Below are 23,566 nucleotides of genomic sequence, written 5' to 3'. Positions count from 1 at the left end.
TTTGATGCCTTCAGTGAGAATCTACAATGTAAATAGTCATGAAAATAAAGAAAACGCATTGAATGAGAAGGTGTGTCCAAACTTTTGGCCTGTACTGTATATAGCAGGGCCGCATGATTAATTGCATTGCTTCGCAGGAATGCTTAATTATCTATTGTAGGAGAAATGTGTCAGAGTACCATTTTGAATGAAATATACATACATATATTTATTTATTTATTTATTTCAAGAATAGTGCAGCCCCAATATATATATATACATGTATACACACATCTTTTGGTTTTTTTTTTTTATTCCTTTTATGATACAATTAAGCTATGGTTCTGCTTTGTTTTGTGGTTTTAGGGGCACTTATCTCACTTAGAAGAGCCATGGGGTGGTGGTAGAGTGGCGGAACAGCTGCCCATCTATGTATAATTTGTCGACAACAAGAGAGGTCCTATTTCCCTTCTGCCTGTGCTCTTTTAAAATGGGATATAACACTTTACGCCTCTCGTTGATTTCCCTGGGGAACTGATCGTTCATACCAAACGAAGTGCCTTTTAGCTCTCGTCCTTTACTCTTAACGAGCATTTTCTGCTGATAATGTTCGAATTTGGCGATGATAGGACGAGGACGCTGGCCTCCTCGGGGTCCGAGCCTGTGGACGCGGTGAAAGGTGATGTTGTTTACAGTCTCCGTCGGGATCTTGAGGGCCGTCACCATGAACTTTTTTACCTGGACTTCTGGGTTGTCTGGTGTGCTCTCCGGGATGCCTGCCTTTTTTGGAAACCAGGAAGTGAGACATAAGTCCTCAGGATATAGGAGCCGACATTTTCATAAAAATACATTTTAAAACAAAATTGAGTATAGTAGTACATTTTATACTGATGTTATCTGTCAACTGGTAGGGAAGTCACTCCTCCTTTTTATTTTATTCTTCTTGGATGCTGGGATATTGGCCTATATCATTTTTGATCAATGCTGAACAGTTCATTTGCACTAAAAAAGTGCTATAGGATGATGATGGACTTCAGGAATACATGAACTAGTGTGTTTGCCCTCTGCCTGCCAACGGGGACTCAGAGCATCAAGGAATCACCCTAATTTGGAAGTCACCTGTTTTTCCTTTATTTTCTATATGTAGCACACATTGTCCAGCTACATACACGATGACATCATTTTCAGAATAGAACAGGAAATTACTTTGTTGTGTCCACGTCTCTTACGTAGGGCCCAGCCGTCATGATGACCTACCTACTGATCTCAGGACTGTTCCTGACCAGACTGCGAAGGCCCATAGGCAAGATGACAGTCACCGAGCAGCGGTATGAAGGAGAGTACCGTTATGTCAACTCTCGCCTCATCACCAATAGGTAAACACAACAGTAACTGCTCCAATCCTATTATTGTACAGCTGTTACTACAACACTACACTGATATTTCTCCTTCTCTTTAGTGAAGAGATTGCCTTCTACAATGGGAACATGAGGGAAAAACAGACCATTCACATGGCATTCAAGAAACTGGTGGGTAACAGTTTAGCAGTATTTCCCACAAGGTGAAAATGTGCACAGCGGGGTCTCATTGATCATTTACAGTAGAATGACTGGGTGTCACCTCTGACCACAGCCAGCATCTGATTGGTGTGGTGAGGTTGGGTCAAGAGTGTGTTTTGTTGCACATGTCTCATGGTGTCTCAGACTATACCTGCACATCACTGCAGCAAGGTGAGAAGTTAAACCATTGGAAAGCAAAAACTATATTTTTGAATTATTATAGTTGAATTATCCTGCAACAGCAATGCTGTTTTCCCAGTCATTATCAACCAGGTCCAAGACTTGTTGTCAAGTAGGTAAATCCCTCTGCCTTTGAACAATTTACTGAAAGGCGGTAAACATTTGAGGCTTTTTTCAACTCTGAAAACTGGAACCTCTGGTTACACAAGCTACAAGAGAAAGGACACAGCAGTATGTTGTACAGAAAAACATCACATACTTCTTTTCTAAAATTCTTTTCACACCAGGAAACAAAGTTTTTTGAGAGCCTTTATCACTATGTGATTTCCTAAATTAAGAATTTGAACATATGTATTTTCTCTTTCAGGTGGACCACTTGCATAATTTTATCTTCTTTCGCTTCTCCATGGGATTTGTGGACAGCATAATTGCTAAGTGTAAGTAGGCATATCTCTTTAACTGACATTATTTAGGTCATACCTCTGATATTTATTCGTTTGCCTTCCTGTACCAAACGTACAATAATTCATATTAAATATCTAGAAAAAAAGGTTAGCAAACAAAAACACAAAGATAAATATAGCTGCAATTGGCAAGTCCAGGGTTCAAGCCAGTATGGATGGTTAGAAGTTAAAAGCTGCAAAGGATCAAGACCATGACAGTTTACGACACGTGTGTTAATGATAACAAATAGGTTTTATGATGATTGGACAGACATTTATTCATTTATGCTCAAATCTCTGCTGAGCCACGCTCTTCTTTGGAAACATTGTCACTCCCTAGATGTGGGTTATGACCTTAAATTTATATTGAATTTTTCCTTTTCTTTTATTTTTCCTCAAGATCTGCAATGCATCTCATTTCTATGAATTTATACACTAACAGGGCTACTGTGTGAAAGTGTCAAAAGCTAACCTGGAAAATGCAAAAATTTAGACGACCTGCAGGAATTGAACCCTTAACCTTGGCATTAAAGGACAGTCATCTTACCACTAAAATACTGAAGAAATGGGCTATCCACTGTTTACTTCCAACCATCAGAAATATTTAGGAACATGCCAAGCAGGTCTTGACAGAATGAATTATTAATAGAATGCAGTTCTTTTTACTTGAGTTGAATATATTGGATATTTAAAATTTGTCACAGAAGATAGAATTTTAAGTTAGAAACTGATAAAGTTAGCACAAGATAAAGCATATTAATTTCTAAACCACAAGAGTTCACAACAGATTGAAAGAAACAGGCAGATGCACAAAACTTGTGTGCATTGTCAAAAGTTCAAGTAGTTCACTGACAACCTCTTCAACCCAGTCAGTGGCTCCAAGGCAAGGAGCCATATTCACGTTCTGAGAACACTCACAGAGAGTTCCTAACTTAGCCTAAAAACCTTTAGTAAGGAGTCATAGCTTAGGAGGGATTTAGGAAAGTTGTCAGAGCAACTCCGAGCAAGGAAGGAACAGAAACTTTTACCTGAGTGAGTAGGTGTGGTTAACCTGTTGCCAGGTGTGATGCATCCTTTAACTGATGTGATTGGTTGTCACGGACATGCCCCTTTGTGAGCCCGCAAGGTGTGGACACCCAGTGGAAATGAAATGAACTGCTGACTGTAAAAGTGTTTCCATTGTTAGTGTGATGTTAGTGCTGCATTGTTGCATTTTTCCAGTTTTTCAAATATCTCAGTGTTGTGATCATTTTATTTCTGACGTAATTGTGTTAGGTGATAAATGTGTGTGTACATCACCCATGCATAATATCCCTGCACAATCTAATCTGTAGCATTTCATTTACTCACGTTTGTCCAGCGTTTGGAGAATATTTCTCCGACTTCGTGTTTCCACCTTTTTCTCCTCTGCTTAAGACACTCTGAAGCCTGTTAAAAGTCCTCCTCCCAGCTCCTCACAGGTTTAATCTTAGGGGCTCTTTTAAGGTTTAAGACACTCTGTGAATAACTTTTATCTTCACAAAGACCTAGTCTTAACTTTAAGGGGAAATTCTAAGAAAATGCCACAATTCTAAGAATTTTCTCAGAAGTTCATCACTAGGTCATAAGTGGACAAACAAATCCCCCCCAAAACATAATTAACAAGAAAAATAACAACACTTACCTCATGGCCAGTGTCTCTGTCCACGTAGGCTGCCATTTTGGAGTTTGATATAATGTATCAATTTAGTTTTGAATGTTGGCATGAAGTCACATGACCTGGGTACTTGATCCCCCCCCCCCCTTAAAGGGATAGTGCACCCAAAAATGAAAATTCAGCCATTATCTACTCGCCCATATGCCGATGGAGGCTCAGGTGTGGTTTTAGAGTCCTCACATCATTTGCAGAAACGCCCAAAACACATAATTGAAACCACAAAATATCTCCATACTGCTCGTCCGTAGTGATCCAAGTGTCCTGAAGCCCTGACATAAAAAAATGTTTGGAAAAACGTCATTTGAACTCCGTTTTTAGCCTCATTGTAGACTGTAGCTCTGACTGCCTCTCTGTGCACCGCGCTCATGTATGAGGGGCCGCCAGGGACATTATTCAGAATTACCTCTCACTCACACACACACACACACACACACACACACACACACACACACACACACGTGAAATGCTCTTACATACACTACTGAAACACTCTCACACACACTACTGAAAAATTATTCGCTCGCATAAACTACTGAAATGCTCTCACACACACTACTTTAATGCTGTCTCACACACACTACTGAAATGCTCTCACACACTACTGAAACGCTCTCACACATACAAGTAAAATTCTCTCACACACACTACTGAAATGCTCTCATTTACACTACTCAAATGCTCTCACACACTACTGAAATGCTCCCACACACACTACTGAAATGCTCTCACACACACTACTGAAACGCTCTCACACACACTAAGGAAATGCTTTCACACACACTACTGAAACGCTTTCATATGCACTACTGAAATGCTCTCACACACACTACTGAAACACTTTTATATACACTACTGAAATCTTCTCACACACACTTTTGCAACGCTCTCATATACACATTACTGAAATGCTCTCATATACACTACTGAAATGCTCTCACACACACTACTGAAACACTTTCGTATACACTACCGAAATACTCTTACATACACTACTGAAATCTTCTCACACAAACAACTCGGGGTTCAACGCTAAGGTTTTTTTTTTCACTTGCCCGGTTGGGCAAGTTGGTTAGAGATCTACTTGCCCGAAGTCAGCTTTTACTTGCCCTATAAAAATTGTTTAAGCGGCGATCAAATAACAAAGACTGCAGTTATTTTTATGTTATGTAATCTTTATTCACACTGTATTTATTAATTAAAACAACATATGTCATGTATTGTAGCTTAATTCCTACACAAAAATGACAGTGCAGTGACAGTGCAGGGCTTAACCTCCCTAACTGCGCTCGGACAGCGGCGTCCACGCTCCCTCCCTCCTCTGTTAAATGGTATCTCACAGGCACACTACATCATCAAACCATGTGATGTTTGGTATCGCCGGATTCAGGAAGCTCTCGGCTTTTCAAAAATGACATTTTTTTTTTTTTTTTATGTTTTATGGATTTTGCACCAGAGCAGCCTAAACACACAAAGTCCAAAATCGCGATGAGTGGTGACAAGTCATGTCATGCCGTTTTTCGAGGGGCAAAGTTAACCCTATGGGCCCGAACGACGCATAGTGCGTCCAAATTCACACCTGTTCTTCTCTATTGATTTTCTCCGCGACCGTGTGTCATAGAGAAGCCACGCATATCATGTGAAACAGCGGAATTGTAGCTTTCCGAGAAGACCAAGCACTTGTCGGTTGTCCAATGTTTTCACAGCGGAAAAAAAAAAAAGTTACACTAAAATGATGTATAACAGAGCTTTCATACAGCTCTGCACACACATTACTCTTGGATGGATTACTCGCGAATGCAGGCTCGCACAGAAATGCCACGCATATTACATGAAAGCGCAGGAGCAGAGCTTTCCAGTGATACCACACACATCACTGTGCTGTCATCTCATCATGCCATAAATCCAGATCAGTTGTCTACAAAATAAAAACCTGACAAATTTCTTTACAATCCATTATACAGATCTTGTTATCAGTCACTTCATATAGTGCGGAATATTGTATCTTACCACATCTTAGGCTTGCGTGTGTTTCTCCCTGTCTATCCACATTTGTAGTCCGGCTTTCAAGATGCAAATATCTCCATATTGTCCAGTTGACACTCCATCAGACTTTGTATGACAAGACCAGCCACTTCACCTTTGCGCACCCAGACAACTGTAGCCTAATTATGCATGCATGACAGGGCCGTAGTCACCATATACATTGAGGGGGACATGTCCATTGTCATGTGGAGCTCCGCCTGGATCTTTTCATGGAAAAATACTGTAGAATAGTCATACTTTGAGCAGTTTTCTTCAAACTTGAAACAAATGTTCATTGATAGTGTGCCTACAGCCCCACAGTGTCATTTACCTGCTCTGATGAAGCCACAAAAAGTTATTAATCCTGAAAATCATTTATTTATTTATTTTTTTCAGGCAAAATCTTCAACTTTTTACTGATTTCAGAGGCCCATTGCTCTGTCTCTGTATCACCTAGAGTGTTTCTGACACTTTCACAAGAAACTTCAGAGAGTTTTCTTTCTGGCAAGACCTCATGCATGCATGTAGTCAGAGCGGTTCAGAAGCTGCAGTCATTTTAATTTGGGTATGTCATTTTAGGTGTTTTCACTACAAAATGGGAGTGGAGTACAAGAGGTTAAAGTGAACTGGCAACAGAAAGGCTCTTTAGGACTAAGTACATACAGTACATGTGTGCACAGTAATGAGCAGGTGAAATGTCTGTCTAGCTTACATATGAGGTGCCTCAAGATTTAGGAAAATACAATTTTATTGAATATAATAAACACTCACTTGACATGCTGCTGTTTTGTGCTATGACCGATTTAAGTGCTGGAAGTTGTTATTTAGGTGACAACGCTTGAACGCAACACAGTCTCAGCACCAGGAGTGCCATGTTACACTGCTGTGCGAGCAGCGTGTTTGTCTGTGGGTAACAGCAGTCTGTTGATGGTTATTTACACACATAACAATAACTTTGTCGGCTGACAAACTGCACCGGGCTCGGGGTCAGGTTTGGTCAGGAAAACGCGGCCGAGCCGCTCTAGCGTGCTCGCCTGTGTGTGTGGCGGAACTCTGCGTTTGAGGTGCATTATCGCCATCAGCTATATTGGAGTGTGGACCATCTTTACAGAAAGTCGCAGAAACACACATCTTGTTAGATCTAATTCACATTTCATAAAATGTTCTCAGACTCATTTATCAGTTTGTACAGTCTCTCCAGTTGTTTTAATTATGACATTAAACTGTTCTACATGTGATTTGTGATTTCTGTTCATGGTGGTTCAACCTCAATGTGACATGAATTCTCATGTAAATCAGCATCATATCAGTTTGCTGCAGTATATAAATGAGCTGAGCAGACCTGTCCCTCTAAACTGCATCAATAAATTTAATATATTAATAGTCAAACAAAGGAAAGAGGACAACAGCTGTATCATATTATTGATCTGTCAGATATTCAGACTGTCAGGGCTTCACATCTGTACACGTTTTTAACAATCACATCACTTACCAGAAGTTTTTGTGTTGATAAATATATAAAATAAAATCAGTGCGATGTTAATATTTATTAGACAACTATGGTATATTGTATGCGGTTTATGATCTGTATTTAGTCCCTTATCACTAACTGTCACAACATGTATTCTGTTAACACAATGACCCTTTAAAATCAGACAAATAAAATTAAAATAACTCCTGTTCAACAAAATAGAAAAGTTTTTGTGAAACGTCATATAGTAGAGTCAACATCTAAACCAATCAGCTGTGAGATCAGGTGAGAACCAGGCGTTTCCCATCATGCCCTGGGTCTTGCAGTTGATGGAGAGCAACTGTGGCGCCTGGCTCAGAAAACTGTGTCCGCCTCGATCTCGTGAGGTTATCGTTGCTCAAGTGTACATGATGTCAGAGCAAGTCAGGATCAAGTCAGACACAAATCTAACCGGCACGCATTGTGTGCCGATCGCTGGTGATCGATTCTGCGCAGGCCTGGCTCATCTCAAACGAGCCTAATGATGCAACGATAGCATCTCGACTCAGACAGGCTGCAGATTGAAGAATATGAATCTAAACAGCCAGTATTATCTGGAGAACTGCTCATTCCTACAACACACAGGCATTGTGCTGAAATTTTCAAACAGACCAAAAGGAGCGTGTGACACTGTTCAGTTGCTCCTCAGAGTTGTGTTGTATCTCTTGTATTGTAACTGCTTTTATGCAGTAATGAGTAAATCACAATGTAGAGCACTAATAATTTATAACTAGACTGTTGTAACTAATGTTATAATTTATGTTATAATATAATGACAACTGTGAACGCAGTAAAATCTTTATGGGTAAAATGCCAATAAGTCATTTATCAAACCACTTGTTCAACAAGCACAAACGTAGCATGAAAAACTACATTTCAGCTAGTTTGTCTGAAGTCTGCCAGCACATTTTACATAACCACAGTGTGCTCGTTACATTAATAGCTAATAATTATTAAGAAGCTAAAATTAAAGTTGCACTGTACGTGGCATAGCTGTTTATCTGAGTTTGCTATGAATTTTTTAAAATTGTGCAGATTGTTAACAGCCCCTCCTCTCTCTACCTGCTGCAACAGGCAGTGACAGTCAGAGGAGGACACATTAAAGGAGCAATAAGCGAAATTGATCATTTCTAGATTGAAGGAATTAAAAAAATTGCTATGTGAAGAAAAAGAGGTGTAATTTCATCTGGAGTATAGCATGACCTCACACACCCTCTCTCTGTGTTGATCTCCAGCCCATTGTTTACAAGCCGGTCCGGCTGCACGTTCATGTACGTTCATGTGAAATCGCCCCCCCTCCCCCTCCTCCTGCTCCTCCTCTATAAAAGGCTACAGCCGGTGAGCAATGGCAGCGCGTATTTTCGAAATGAAATGGCAGAGAGCGGAATGTCCACCTGAAGACGACCACGATCTGACATTACCTCTAAAGAAACAAGGGTTGTTGGCAAAGAAGTTGTCGGACAAAGAAAGGGACAGAACTCGGATTAACATTGGCCTGGCATTTCCAAGGTGTCGATTCAATTAAATTTAATGTTACAATCGTAGCATGGGTTAATGTCTGGAGCTTGAGTTATTAGCGGCTCGGTCCCAGCAATGGGTCAGGCTTTACGGTTGTGTTAGGTGAGTAGCCCGGCAGCCCAGCTAAAATTTGCAATTAGCATTGTAAAATGTAGCCTGGCGGGCAGCCTGGCGGGCAGCCTGGCGGCTGTGTTTAGCTATTCCCCTGCCTACTTCAATGATGATGGTACCTGTAATAAATGCAATATATTTGCTGAGATGGAGGCGAGGCTCAGTGACTAGAAGAGGTGGTAGAAGCGCTCCATAGCTGCAAGCTACTCCAGTAGCAGTAGTAGCTCTAGTGCTAACTCTGGGAGCTAACGCTAACATTCCTCTCTTCTCCGTGAGCCGGAGCCGGGGTCTCACGGAGAAGAGTTGAAACGTTAGCATGGCAGCCGACTAGTGCTAACACTAACGTCCCCACGCTTAAGCAGGTTCCCAGAACATTAGCATTGCAGCCGACTAGTACTAACGCTAACGTCCCCACACTAGAGCTTGCCGGAGCCGAGAAGCAGGCTCCTGGAACGTTAGCATGGCAGCAGACTAGTGCTAACGCTAACGTCCCCATGCTTCTCGGCTCTGACTCACTGAGTCTGGTAGAGAAGCGTGGGGACGTTAGCACTCTGTTGGAGAGCAGAGATAGAGGGAGGAGTGGCTCATGACACACTTTGTTTTGCTCTACAGGCAGTGCACAACAGCGAACCTAGCGGTGAAACGATTTTGCTTATTGCTTGTTGTATTATTTATTTTACTGACATACGAAAATATGTAGAATAAGGCAGTTTTTTTTCATGTCCCCTTCAGGAATCACTCTCTGAAATTTAACTGCGAAATAAAACAGGATTTTCGACTCTGCAGTGTACTGTATGTTGGAATGCAGGGGCACGCCCCGACAAAACATAGCAAAACGTAGCATGAAGCACTCTAGCTTAGAACACACATACACACAAGCAACAGGGAATTAGTACGTTAGGTAGCAGCGCTGTGTGTGTTAAGTGGTGGGTGATCGATTTAAAATGAAAATTCAGCCATTATCTACTCACCCATATACCGAGGGAGGCTCAGGTGAAGTTTTAGAGTCCTCACATCACTTCACAATTTTCATTTTTGGGTGCACTATCCCTTTAAGATCGCTCTTTAAAAAGCTCTTAACAGGAGTTGTCCACTACCGCGGTGCTGAAACTAAATCAATCGATGTCAGGCAAATCGATCACCCACCACTTAATCAGCGCATAAGTCACACACAGCGCTGCTACCTAACGCACTAATTCCCTGCTGCTTGTGTGTAAGTGTGTTCTAATAATTCTAATGAAAATCAAATAATGTTAATGACCTATTTTCATGACGACAACAAGACTACAACTTAATAAGTAGTAGTTCAGACTGTCAAATGGCTGTTCAGATGCATATCTTTCAATCTGCAGCCTGTCTGAGTCGAGATGCTATCGTAGCATCATTAGGCTCGTTTCCGATGAGCCAGGCCTGCGCAAAATCGATTACCAGTGATCGGCACACAATGCATGCGGATTAGATTTGTGTCTGACTTGATCCTGATTTGCTCTGATGTCATGCACACTTGAGCAACGATAACCTCACGAGATTGAGGCGGACACAGTTTTCTGAGCCAGGTGCCACAGTTGCTCTCCACCAACTGCAAGACCCAGGGCATGATGGCAAACGCCTGGTTCTCACCTGATCTAACAGCTGATTGGTTTAGATGTTGACTCTATTATATCACGTTTTACAAAAACTTTTCCGTTTCTGTAAAGTGACTTTGAGAACTTTGAAAAGCGCTTTATAAATAAAATGTATTATCATTATTATTATTATTATTATTATTTTCTGTTTTGTTGAACAGGAGTTATTTTAATTTTATTTGTATGATTTTATTTTTTAGAATACATGTTGTGACAGGGAGTGATCAGGGACTAAATACATCAGTTTTACAGATCATAAACTGCATACAATATATCATAGTTGTTGTCTAATATATATTAACATCACACTGATTTTATTGTGGAAGTTTTTATCAACACAAAAACTTCTGGTAAGTGATGTGATTGTTAAAAACATGTACAGATGTGAAGCCCTGACAGTCTGAATATCTGACAGATCAATAATATGATACAGCTGTTGTCCTCTTTCCTTTGTTTGACTATTAATATATTAAATTTATTGATGCAGTTTAGAGGGACAGGTCTGCTCAGCTCATTTATATACTGCAGCAAACTGATATGATGCTGATTTACATGAGAATTCATGTCACATTGAGGTTGAACCACCATGAATAGAAATCACAAATCACATGTAGAACAGTTTAATGTCATAATTAAAACAACTGGAGAGACTGTGTACAAACTGATAAATGAGTCTGAGAACATTTTATGAAATGTGAATTAGATCTAACAAGATGTGTGTTTCTGCGACTTTCTGTAAAGATGGTCCACACTCCAATATAGCTGACGGCGATAATGCACCTCAAACGCTAATTGCTACCTGCAATTAAACAAAAAGAAGAAGAAGACTGAAGGCTGCTGGAAACTGTCCAACATGACCACAGCTTTTTGTCTCTGCCCCCTGCTGCTGCCACCGATCTCCTGAGTGAATAATTTTTCAGTAGTGTGTGTGAGAGTGTTTCAGTAGTGTATGTAAGAGCATTTCACATGTGTGTGTGTGTGTGTAAGGTAATTCTAAATAATGTCCCTGGTGGCCCCGCTTACTCAAGTGTGCGCGCTTGCGCGGGAGACATGGGCACAATGTTCATGTGTGTTCACGTGCTTTCGCTGGTCTCACGCGCAAGCATGCACATGAGCGCGGTGTATAGAGAGGCAGTTAGAGCTACAGGACTTAGACTTAGACTTCCTTTATTGTCATTGCCCAAAAAAACACAGCAGTGAGATTTTGGCAACGAAATGTCGTTGCTTGGCTTCCGGATTACAACAGAGATGGAATTATGGGGCAGTTTAAAAATTAAAAATATAGTCTATATAACTAAAAAACAAGAGCTAAAATAATAATAATGAGTGCAATAGAGAATAACTAGATAAACAGAATGTAAACAACAGAATAAATAGTGCAAAACAGAATAACCAGTATATAAACAGTGTAAACAGTGTAGCGCAAAACAGAATAACCAGTATATACGCAGTGTAAACAGTGTAGTGCAAAAACAGAAACCAGTATATAAACTGTGTAAACAGAAACATTGTAGCAGCTGGGGGGGTTATTGCACAAATAAGAGGTAATTAATTAATTAATTAATTAATTAATTAATTGATTAATTCAGGGACATTCAGGGCCAGGTTGTGGGTGTGTGGGCGGGGGGGTTATTTGGCATTTAGCAGTCTGATGGCCAGGGGGAAGTAACTGTTTCTGAGTCTGGCTGTTCTGCAGCGGATGCTACGGAACCTTCTGCCAGACGCCAGGTGGGAGAACAGTCCATGCTGGGGGTGGGTGGGGTCAGAGAGGATCCGGTGGGCTCTGGATAGGCAGCGGCTATCTGCTATGTCCTGGATGGTGGGGAGCGGGGTCCCGATGATCTTCTCTGCTGTCCTCACCACTCTCTGCAGAGACTTCCAGTCTGAGGCCCTGCAGCTCCCAGACCAGACGGAGATGCAGCTGGTCAGCAGGCTCTCGATGGTCCCTCTGTAGAAGGTGGTTAGGATGGGAGGGAGGAGGGAGGCCCTTCTCATCCTCCGCAGGAAGTGCAGGCGCTGCTGTGCCTTCTTCGCCAGGGAGGAGGTGTGGAGTGACCAGCCGAGGTTGTCGGTGATATGCACCCCCAAGTACTTGGTTGTGCTCACGACTTCCACGGCTGTGTCATTGATGCGGAGGGGTGTGTGGCTGGGTCTGGATCTCCTGAAGTCCACGATGATCTCCTTAGTTTTGTTGACATTCAGGGCCAGGTTGTTCACCTTATACCAGTCCACAAGATGTTGCACTTCCTCCCTGTAAGCCAGTTCGTTGTTGTCCTGAATGAGGCCCACAACTGTTGTGTCGTCCGCGTACTTCAGGATGTGGTTGCTGCTGTACCTGGGGTGACAGTCGTGGGTCATCAGGGTGAACAGCAGGGGGCTCAGAACACATCCCTGGGGGGAGCCGGTGTTCAGGGAGATGACACTGGATGTGTTGTTACCCACTCGGACAGACTGGGTTCTGTCGGTGAGGAAGTCCAGCAGCCAGTTGCACAGGGAGGTTTTGAGACCCAGGGGCTCCAATTTGCATACCAGGTCCTGGGGGATGATCGTATTGAATGCTGAGCTGAAGTCCAGGGACAGCATCCGTACGTGGGTGTTCCTCTCCTCCAGGTGCTCCAGGCTCAGGTGGAGAGCAGTGGAGATGGCATCCTCAGTGGAGCGGTTTGGCTGGTATGCGAACTGGAACGGGTCGAATGATGGGGGGAGTATGGAAATGATGTGGTCCTTAACCACCCTCTTGAAGCACTTCATGATGGTGGATGTGAGTGCAACGGGGCTAAAGTCATTTAGGCATGTGATGGCTGGTTTCTTGGGCACTGGAATTATTGTGGCTGACTTGAAACACGGAGGGACGACAGCCTGGTTCAGTGAGGTGTTGAAGATGTCTGTGAGCACGTGGGCCAGCTGGTCTGCACATTCCTTGATCAGCCGTCCTGGAATGTTGTCAGGGCCTGCAGCTTTCCGTGCATTGACCTTCCTCAGGGCTCTCTGCACTGCAGTGGTTTCAAGCCTGAGTGCCTGTTCGTCGGGGTGGGGGGTAGCTTTCCTCGCAGGGTTGTTGTTCAGAGCTTCAAACCTTCCGAAGAAGTTATTTCGCTCATTGAGGAAGCCGATGTCATCCTGACAGGGTGTGGGTGTGGCTTTGTAGTCAGTGACAGTCTGGATGCCCTGCCACAGTTGTCTGGTGTTGCTGGGGTCCTGGAAGAAGCCTTGGACCTTCTGACTGTGGGCGCACTTTGCTACTCTGATGGCATGGTTCAGATCTGAGTGCCGTCGCATCACCAGATTTGAACGCAGCATTGCGCTCCCTCAGTCTTTCACGCACCTCCTTAGTCATCCAAGGTTTCTGGTTGGCCCGTGTGTTGATGGTCTTTGTGACTGTAACCCCCTCCATGCACCACTGTATGTAGCCCGACACAGATGCAGCGTATTCTCCCACATTGGTGTGTTGATTGTCTGTTGCAGCCTCTCTGAACATGCTCCATTCAGTGCGCTCAAAACAGTCTTGCAGTGCAGACATGGCTCCCTCAGGCCACACTCTCACCTTCTTCACAGCAGGCTTTTCTCTGGTGAGCAAGGGCTGGTAAGCAGGAATTAGCATAACAAAGAGGTGGTCTGAGGAGCCAAGGTGGGGGCGGGGGGCTGCTCTGAATGCCTTCTTGATGTTTGTGTAAACCAAGTCCAGTGTATTCCCCTCTAGTAGCAAAATCGACATGCTGGTAAAAATTCGGAAGCACAGTCTTCATGTTGGCCTGGTTAAAGTCCCCAGCAACAATAAAAACGCCCTCCGGGTGTGTGGATTGCATGTCGCTGATGGCACGGTAGAGAACACTCAGGGCTTGTTTACAGTTAGCGCTGGGTGGAATGTAAACAGCAACAATGATGACGCTGGTGAATTCCCGGGGGAGGTAGAAGCCCGTCCAGGCTAATAGCGGTGTCCGGGACAGAAGAGTTGAGCCACGTCTCGGTGAGAATGAGGATGCAGCAGTTTCTTGTCTCCCTTTTGGTGTTTAAGTCCAGCTTCAGGTAGTCCAGTTTGTTTTCCAGGGAGCGTGCGTTGGCGAGTAGGACTGATGGAAGTGGCGGTCGAAACGGGTTAGCTTTTAGCTTAGCTGTAAGTCCACCGTGACAGCTGCGCTTCTACTTCCTCTCGCACCTCCTCCGATGTCTCCGGGGGCGGCCTCTGCTGGGGGGAGACTCCGCTGCTCTGTAGGCCGCTGGATCTGACCGGCGTAGCAGACCAAGGTTGTGTAGAGCGATGATGACGTTTTTCCAAACAACTTTTTATATCAGGGCTTCAGGACACTTGGATCACTACGGACGAGCAGTATGGAGATATTTTGTGGTTTCAATTATGTGTTTTTGGACGTTTGAATCTGGGGCGCCATAAGCCTCCATTAGGTGGAGTTGTGTTGCTGCCTCCTCTCCCCTTGGATCTGTGTTGTGAAGACTCTAAAACTTCACCTGAGCCTCCCTTGGCATATGGGTGAGTAGATAATGGCTGAATTTTCATTTTTGGGTGCAGTATCCCTTTAAGACTTTCTCATGATATGTAGTGCAGATACTTAATGCCCCTCCCCCCTATAGCCTGCCAAATGTAAAGGTTAAATCAATACTTGGTTAAACGATGAACATGATAAACTGAAAGTGTCTACATCATAATGCAGCTACAGAGTCGCAGTACAGTGTAGCAGGAGTCACATTCCACTTACCATGTTACAAGAGAAGGAGAGTTGACCCACAAGGCAATGGCAGATGATTTTGCGTCAATACGAAAAGCAAAAGAGCCTATCTGACAACATTTCGTATTTGAACCCAGTTCTAATAGGGAACCTGATAACGTTAGTGAGGGACAAGGAGTTGATTACATGGCTTAGAAGTTTGAGGTGTGCAACTTTTTATCTAACATGTCACTGTGGCTGCTCCTGACTGTTAATCCTTCAATATTTTAAACTGCTGTGTTGTCAATAAATGTCTATTGTTTTGGAGACACATTTTTGATGAAGGATGTTGTGCTAATCTTACTGTCAAACACATTGTGTTTCCTGTGACAATTTCATAGTGAAAGTTACCTGTGTTTTGCCAGTTAAATGGTTTGAATGTGAAGCCGCAGCAGTAGGAAATGCTTGGTTTGCGTAAGCAAAAACTTAATACAGCACTCTACAGTTATTGAGCGTCATCTGACGGAAATCTTGTCTTGTAAAATGTCCGGTGTAAATGGTAACACCAGTGTTGTCACAGGTTGATTAACTGGTGGGAAAATGTGTACATCATGGCTCCCTACTCCATAGCATTAATGGTGAGAGACAACACCATCGTCTCAGGCCATGTGTTGGGGAATTTTTTTTAGAATTAGTGTAAATAAAAGCAATACAATGATTGTGAGAACCATGTTTATAAATAAGGCGCGCTCAAAAAAATGATTGCTCTCTTTTTCCCTGTTCCTTGTTTATCAACATGCTGTTCCTCTGCAGACCTGGCCACTGTGGTGGGCTACCTGGTGGTTAGCCGGCCATTCCTGAACCTGTCACACCCCCGTCACTTGCACAGCACACACTCTGAGCTGCTGGAGGTCAGAGAAATCACACACACACATACACATACACACAACCTCTAGTAAACCCAAGTAAGATAATGTAGATTCACATGGTTGATGGCAAAACAAAACTTTAACCTTAAAAATATAATTATCTGTTGAATGCATCACAGGGTTTGCTCCTTTGGAGTTTTGCTCTAAATGAAGCTGAGACATCAGTTTTGACTTTGGATGGAAATGTACTTAAGTTTGGCCTTGTGTCAATGCAGCACAAACTTGTCAAACCAGTCAGCACATACAGCTGAATCAGCACACAGCAGTCAGGTCCTTTTGGCGATAATAAATATGTCTTATACCAATGATGCAATTATAAAATGAAGAAACACCAGTGGCTCCCTGATAGAAGAACATATATTAAACAGTACAGCTTGCAGTACATGCTTTGTGGTTTAACTGGGGTTTAACTAATGTGTGACTTGCAGGACTACTACCAGAGCGGGAGGATGCTCCTGAGAATGTCCCAGGCTCTGGGCAGGATTGTACTGGCTGGCCGAGAGATGACCCGCCTGGCAGGGTAAGTGTTCCAATAAAATCATACAAAATGTGAATACGAAACTTATTTAACTTGAGCACAGTTTTTTTGTTTGTTTGTTTTTTTTAAATTATCATCTCTTTGTCAACTTGGGAGATAAACACATGGCAAAAGAAGGGATTTCAGTTAGTTGAAAGAGAGTATCAGTAGAAAACTGTGCTTCAAAATGTAGCTGTCATTCTTTAATTTTTTTATTCAACAAGCAATTTGTTGAATGTTGGCAGTATAGTGAAAGTGACAGAAAGGCAGAACTGACAGCACTTTATATCTTCATTTACTGCAAGCCATATAGTTATTGTGATACTCATTTCGTTTAGGTTTTGGATGGTTGAATATCGATGGACAGATGTGCTGTCTCCAGTAATTTGGTGGGAATTCCTCAGCTGAAGTGGTTCTCTTTCTGGGGGGAAAAAAAAAAAAAAAGATCTTGAGAGCATACATTAGTGTTTGGAAAGCACCCTTTTCCTTTTCTCCTGCCATTGCAACAACAGCTAAAGGCCGCTTTTTTTTTTAATGGCTTTACGGCATGTGAACAAAAACAACCAATCAGAGTCAAGATGTCTCTAATGCAGCTGTCAATCATGTCAATCATTGCTTGCAAACTTGGACCAAACTGTCAAACTAGGCAGTGCTGATCAAATATAAATCAAAACCATGTCATTGCATTGCCTTTTTCTCATCTCAAATGTTTTCAGAAATATAATTTAGTGAACTATTTAGCTGTAAAATAAGATAGTTTGTACGCCAACCACCATTGTTGGATACCGTTTAACAGAAGTACCAAGCACTCCCCACCCACTGGACCATCTTTCTCATTTTGAACACATTGAGGCCAGATATAGGCAATGCAGTCACAGAATCTTGACTGCTGCCTAGTTTGACAGTTTAACCAAAAATCACAGAGCGATTGACAGCTGTGTTCGAGACTTCTCAGCTCAAACTGGTAGTTGCTGACCCTGCTGCAGTCAGAATCTAGCATCTGTGATTAGAGGCAGTAGGGGAGAGGGAGGGACTCTTGTATGCTTTTGTGTATAAGCATTTCATCGTATATACTTTAAGGTAACCGGTAACTGGTAACAGGTAACAGGTAACCCTGTGTTCCCACAGGGTCCTGAAGGATTCTTATTAATGCATTGTTTAGACAAATATAATAATAATATTAAAGCTGCAAGCAGCGATGAACGGGCCCTCGCAGTCCACGCGCGTCGGGGCATGCTGCCGTTGGGGGGCGTGCACCTAGATGTCTTGTCAGCTGTAATAAATAAAAAAATAAAGGTTATCTCTTACTTACATTTCCAGTATACAGGTAGGCACCCAACCCACGTATGTATTTTTCCAAAAAGTAGAAGCTGAATACATGCCCAATAGTTCAAGGTCTTCTGACTCTTTAAAAGTTGACATGGTGTCTCTAGCTCAAAGTATGAGGGACAAGAAGAGGTTGAAAGCTGATGAGTTTTGAAGAGGATTTGAAAATTTTCCAATTTACTTCCATTCACACTAATTAGACTGCCACCAGAGCGCCACCTATTGGCTGATTTGCACCGAATTTTGCACAAACTCTCATCGGGCCATGGAACACAATTAGCAAAAGTGCTGTGGTAATCGGACTGTATTTGGTCAAGATATGAAAGACTGTCTGTTTTGAACACAATGTGCAGGAATTTGTTGTTTTATATTTTGGGCGTTTTTTGGACGATCAAAATTCTTTATAACTATATTCTGATAACTTTTTGTCAGGAGGGTTGACAGATGCTTCATGCAAAGTTTGGTGCAAAGCAGTCAAGTCACCTAGGAGGAGTTCGAAAAAGTACGTTTTTCATTTGTCGCGATTTAGCGAATGGAAAGTTACCACGAAAGTGGCCATGGCTTACACCACACAATTCAGCTGAATTCAGAGAACACGTAAATAGAAGGTTTAACAATGTGCGACATATTATGTGGGAGTTATTAGCCAAAAACGCTTTTGCATTGAAAATAGCGCCACCTCCTGGTCATTTTTGGTGTGTGAGTTACAGGGGCCAGTCTATACCACCCCTATCAATTTTATTTCCATGGGGAAGTGGTAACCTGAGTTTCATGTCATTCGGATACACCAATGTGGAGATATGCAGCACTTCCTGTTTAGAACGAAATCTGCAGGAAGTTGTTATTTAATAACTTGAGTATTGTTTGGACTATTGAAATTCTTTTAATAACTTTTTGTCGGGAGGGTCCACAGATGCTGTGTGCAAAGTTTCATGCCAATCGGTGAAATTGCCTGGGAGGAGTTCGAAAAAGTAGGTTTGCGACAATTTGGGGATTTGTGGGGGAAAAAAAAGGGTAGGCGTAAATGGGCGTGGCCTGTACCACTAGATTCAGCACAATTCACTGAACGCGTGGATATAAGGATTTTGAATGTGTGACAAAGTATATGGGAGTTATGAGCCAAAACACACTTCCCTTAATAATAGCGCCACCTAGTGGTGGAAATTCAGGAGTACAATAGATTTAAAATTTTTCGCCAGGTGTGACTTATATTCCAAGTTTGGTGAGTTTTGAAGTATGTTCAGGCAGTGAAATAATAATAATAATATTGACACCAGCAGTACAAAGGGAGATTTATAAATATTTGATATTTTAAAAAGTGTGTGTGTGTGTGTGTGTGTGTGTGTGAGAGAGAGAGAGTGCGAGTGTGAAAGGGAGTTTTAAACCTGAAACATCTTAAGGTTTGAATCTGTTCACATTAAAACAGCAGAGACAGAGGTCCTAAAAACAGCTTAAAAGTGGTGCTCTAATCGGAAACAATCAGGAACTGATTGTCTGAACTGTCTGAACTGTCAGACATGGTTAGACTGGATTTCACATAGAAGTACTGCCTGAAAAAGACATCCAGCGTCAAAAACTTTGAGTTTTATTGCTGAAATCTCTTCCCTATGAGCATCCCAAGACTCTGCTGAAGGTGAAAACGTGTCCTTTATGTGGATAAAGTAAAAAAAATAACTAAGAAACCACAGTTTTACAAGTCTCTACATTTGGGTTTTGCTCAAGATTGATGAATTATATTATGTTTGTTTGTGTGTTTGTTTTTTGTTTGTGTTGTTGTGTGTGTTTTTTTTTTTTCCAATTCACTGCAACTATTCAAAAACTGAAAAGGTTCAGATTTGAAAACTCAGCTTTGTCTGAAATAGGAAGTCAGAATAATAAAGTCTAGATGCTGAATTTGCATTCACACCAATAATAAAGATTTGGATCTCAAAAGTGATTGCTGAATCAGCATTCACAGGAGTAATTGCATTTCATGCTTCAAACGAGGCGTGCAAGGAGATGGCAGGAGAGAACAGACATGATGTGAGACATTCCTGCAGCTGTGACGGAGCAAGGAGGTGGAGCAGCCATATGCTGTGAAGGCTACATTTTCCGCTACAGTGAAACATGCTGCAAGTTAGCAAAGGAACAGTGAAATAATACACTCCCTTTTAAATGAGACAGAGATCTGTTCTGAAGAATTCAAATGTTCATCTAAGTTTTTGATTCATGTCTATTACAGATTCACAACGCGAATCACTGAACTGATGAAAGTCCTTAAGGAGCTGAATGCTGGCAAATATGAACGTACTATGGTCTCACAGCAGGAGAATGGTACACAACATTCATAATTGAAAAATATGTGGGAAATGAGTTTTCATCTCAAATTACTGGAGCTGTGCGGCCAAAAAGCTGAACTGATTTGTTTTTTCCATTCATATTACAATCAGATACTGCAGAGAAACTCCCACTGGTGCCTGGAAGTGGTCAAATTACCAACAGAGATAACATCATCAAGTAGGTCTCTTATTCTGCAGTTCAGTATGTACATCATGATACAGTGGTGGAAAAAAGTTTTCGGACACCCCATGCATTTGTGAAATATTGCATTAAGAATCACTCTTAGGTCTTCAAGTGCAATTTCTTTTAGTACAGTCACAGCCAAAATACTAAATAAATCCTAAAAAAGCCATTAAAAACTTAAAATTGATTGGTTCCATAAAAATACCTAAGAAATTTTGAGTATTGGGCCATTTTGGTACCAGTGATGAAGGTCGTTCTTTTTATTAAAAGACACAATTTTTGTTGCCAAGCTTCGTGTCTACATAAAGCCAGCACATTTGAAAGTTCTTCAGACACAAAAATGGCTAAAACAAGGAACCTAACGCAGGAAACACGCCTGAAGATAAAGATTCTCAGCCAGGAAGGGTACAGCTGCCGCCAGATAGCCAGGAAGTGCAGATGCAGTCCTTCAGCAGTTGGATACACTCTGCAGAAATACAGACGAACCAACAGCTTGGAAGACAAACCAAGATCTGGGCGTCCAAGGGTTTCTTCAGCAAGAAATGACCGCATCCTGATCCGCATGTGCAGGCAAAACTGCCGAATGACATCACAGGAGCTTCAGCAGCAGTGGTCAAACCAAACTGGTGTCCAGTGTTCCACCCGCACTGTACGTGGCCGACTTTTAGATCATGGCTTAAGGTCCTACAAGGCTCCATCAAGAAGCCCCTGATCAATGAGAGACAGAGGTTAGCCCAGTGTCGTTGGGCCCAGGCACACAAGAACTGGACAGCCAGGAATTGGAAGAAGATTTTGTGGTCAGATGAGTCCAGTTTCCAGCTTTATCTTCCTCTTACTAATGTGAGGGTACGCAGAAGGCCAGGCGAAGCATTATCTCCAGCATGTACAGTACCTACTGTCAAGCATGGTGGAGGCAGTACCATGGTTTGGGGATGCATGAGTGCTGCTGGTGTTGGTCATCTCACTGTCTGTGATGGCACATTGAACTCTACCAAGTATTGTACCATTCTCGAAACCCACGTGCTCCCTTCTGCGCGTGCACTGTTCCGTCGAGGTAAAAACTGGATGTTTCAACAAGATAATGCCCCTTGCCACACATCGAAGGCCAGTAGAGCTTGGCTGCAGGAGCACAGTATCCAGGTCTTAGAGTGGCCAGCTCAATCCCCGGACATGAGCTCCATTGAAAATCTGTGGTGGATTATCAAAAGGTCTGTTTCAAAGCATAAACCAAAGAATTTAGAAGAATTAAAAGCAGTAATTCAAGAAGAATGGGACAAGATTACCCCTCAACAGTGTGAAAGGCTCGTGGGGAACATGCCAGCCAGGATTAGAGCTCTACTACGTGCCAATGGCAGGACTACTAAATATAAATTTGATGATGTGATGGTGTATTTATTTTTTGTTCAGTTTTGAACACATTCTCTGTTATTTGTTGATTTTGATACCGACAATGTTGAGAACTGACATATTGAAACTGTCAAGAATTTAGTTTTGTTAGTTTTTCTTGTAAACAATAAACAAAAAAATATAATTTGTATTTGTTTGTATCTGTCTAATGCAGCCACACCTTTGGAAACACAAAAAAGATTTTTCCACAAATGTTTCATGATAATATTTGAGATTGTGTAAAATTTTAAGGGTGTCCGAAAACTTTTTTCCACCACTGTATTTTTTGTTCTTTTTGTGAGCCAAGCTTTAGACTAACATTTTTTTAATTTGCAGATTTGATCATACCCCCCTTGCAACACCCAATGGAGACATCTTGATCAGAGACCTCTCATTTGAGGTGAAGCTCACCACCATATCTCAACCACATAGGCTAACTTTGATTGACTGACTTAATGAACAAATTAATAAATTAGTTTGAAATGCTGTGTTGAATTTTGGTTTAGTGTTGTCGATCATAAAGACATATGCCTGATTTTCCACAAATTAGTTAAATTGAATGCGATCATTGTTGTTGTTTTTTTCATCCTTTGAAGGTGAGATCTGGCACCAATGTTCTTGTTTGTGGACCAAATGGCTGTGGAAAGAGCTCTCTCTTCAGAGTGCTCGGAGAGGTGAGAAACCTTCCAGTTAACGTTGGCTACTTGGAAAGCACAATTAATCAATTTGGTCTGTAATGTACATGTGTTTTACATTTGTTTTTTTCTTTGGTATATAAAGCAATCATATGTTGTTGTTTTTTTGTTTGTTTTGTTTTTAAAGTTGTGGCCTCTGTTTGGAGGACACCTGACAAAACCAGAGAGAGGGAAGCTCTTCTATGTTCCACAGGTAAAAATCATCTGTAAAGGTGTGTTCATACCGAACCTGTTTTTTTTTTTTTTTTTTTTTTTTTTGCTAGAGACGAGTTTACAGACAAAGTCAATGCAAATGGGCGATTGAGCGTATATTCGCCCGGGAGAAAAATCGCTCGGGCTCCGAGCAACAGAGCGAGAGAGCGAAATTTCGCTTGTCGCTTGAGATGAGAAATCCCATCTGGAGCTGTATTTCGCTGGGTCCTGTCGCTTGCAGCTCAACGCTGATTGGCTGCCGTAATCCCGGAATCCTGGGGGGGTGCTTGACTGTCATGACATGTCGGCTTCATTAAAAGTATAGCTGCAAATTAAAATCAACAATAGATATAAAAACACACAGACACAATGCATCTGTGATCAGTTCCCTGATTTAATTTTAACAATTTTTTCAGTCTTCGCCAATTTCACGGACAGCGCCAATGCATCTATCGCTGTAGCTCAGAGGCTCTGATGCCTGAGTCAGAGCATGTGAGCGGAGTTGGAGCTGGAGCTGCCTCAACTATAGGTTATTTGTAGGAAGAAAAATGGCTGCTGAAAAAACTGTCACTGTCAACTGCCTCCAAGCGCCGCAACAATCTGCCAGACCATCATATGTAGTTTCATTGTTAATGCTGCCCGTGTGCTCAGGAGCACACAATAAATGCATTTTTGAGTAATTTCCAAGAAGTTATGATAAAATAAAAAAAATATT

At 42.0% G+C, this 23,566-nt stretch overlaps 1 protein-coding gene across 2 annotated transcripts in view; it reads left to right on the top strand.

Annotated features, from left to right (window-relative positions):
- abcd3a (ATP-binding cassette, sub-family D (ALD), member 3a) overlaps positions 1-23,566 on the top strand; it is a 96,866-nt gene that overhangs the window by 52,840 nt on the left and 20,460 nt on the right. For both annotated transcript variants that reach the window (XM_049565767.1, XM_049565766.1), the window contains exons 9-18: positions 1,213-1,355; positions 1,439-1,508; positions 2,086-2,155; positions 16,118-16,215; positions 16,662-16,753; positions 20,298-20,389; positions 20,506-20,572; positions 22,301-22,364; positions 22,561-22,638; positions 22,787-22,852. In XM_049565767.1, coding sequence (XP_049421724.1) covers positions 1,213-1,355; positions 1,439-1,508; positions 2,086-2,155; positions 16,118-16,215; positions 16,662-16,753; positions 20,298-20,389; positions 20,506-20,572; positions 22,301-22,364; positions 22,561-22,638; positions 22,787-22,852 — 840 coding nt within the window. The remainder of the gene's footprint in view (positions 1-1,212; positions 1,356-1,438; positions 1,509-2,085; positions 2,156-16,117; positions 16,216-16,661; positions 16,754-20,297; positions 20,390-20,505; positions 20,573-22,300; positions 22,365-22,560; positions 22,639-22,786; positions 22,853-23,566) is intronic.

The sequence above is a fragment of the Epinephelus fuscoguttatus genome, linkage group LG21, assembly GCF_011397635.1.
Source record: "Epinephelus fuscoguttatus linkage group LG21, E.fuscoguttatus.final_Chr_v1".
NCBI classification, from domain to species: Eukaryota; Metazoa; Chordata; class Actinopteri; order Perciformes; family Serranidae; genus Epinephelus; species Epinephelus fuscoguttatus.
This window is presented reverse-complemented; position numbering and strand designations above follow the sequence as displayed.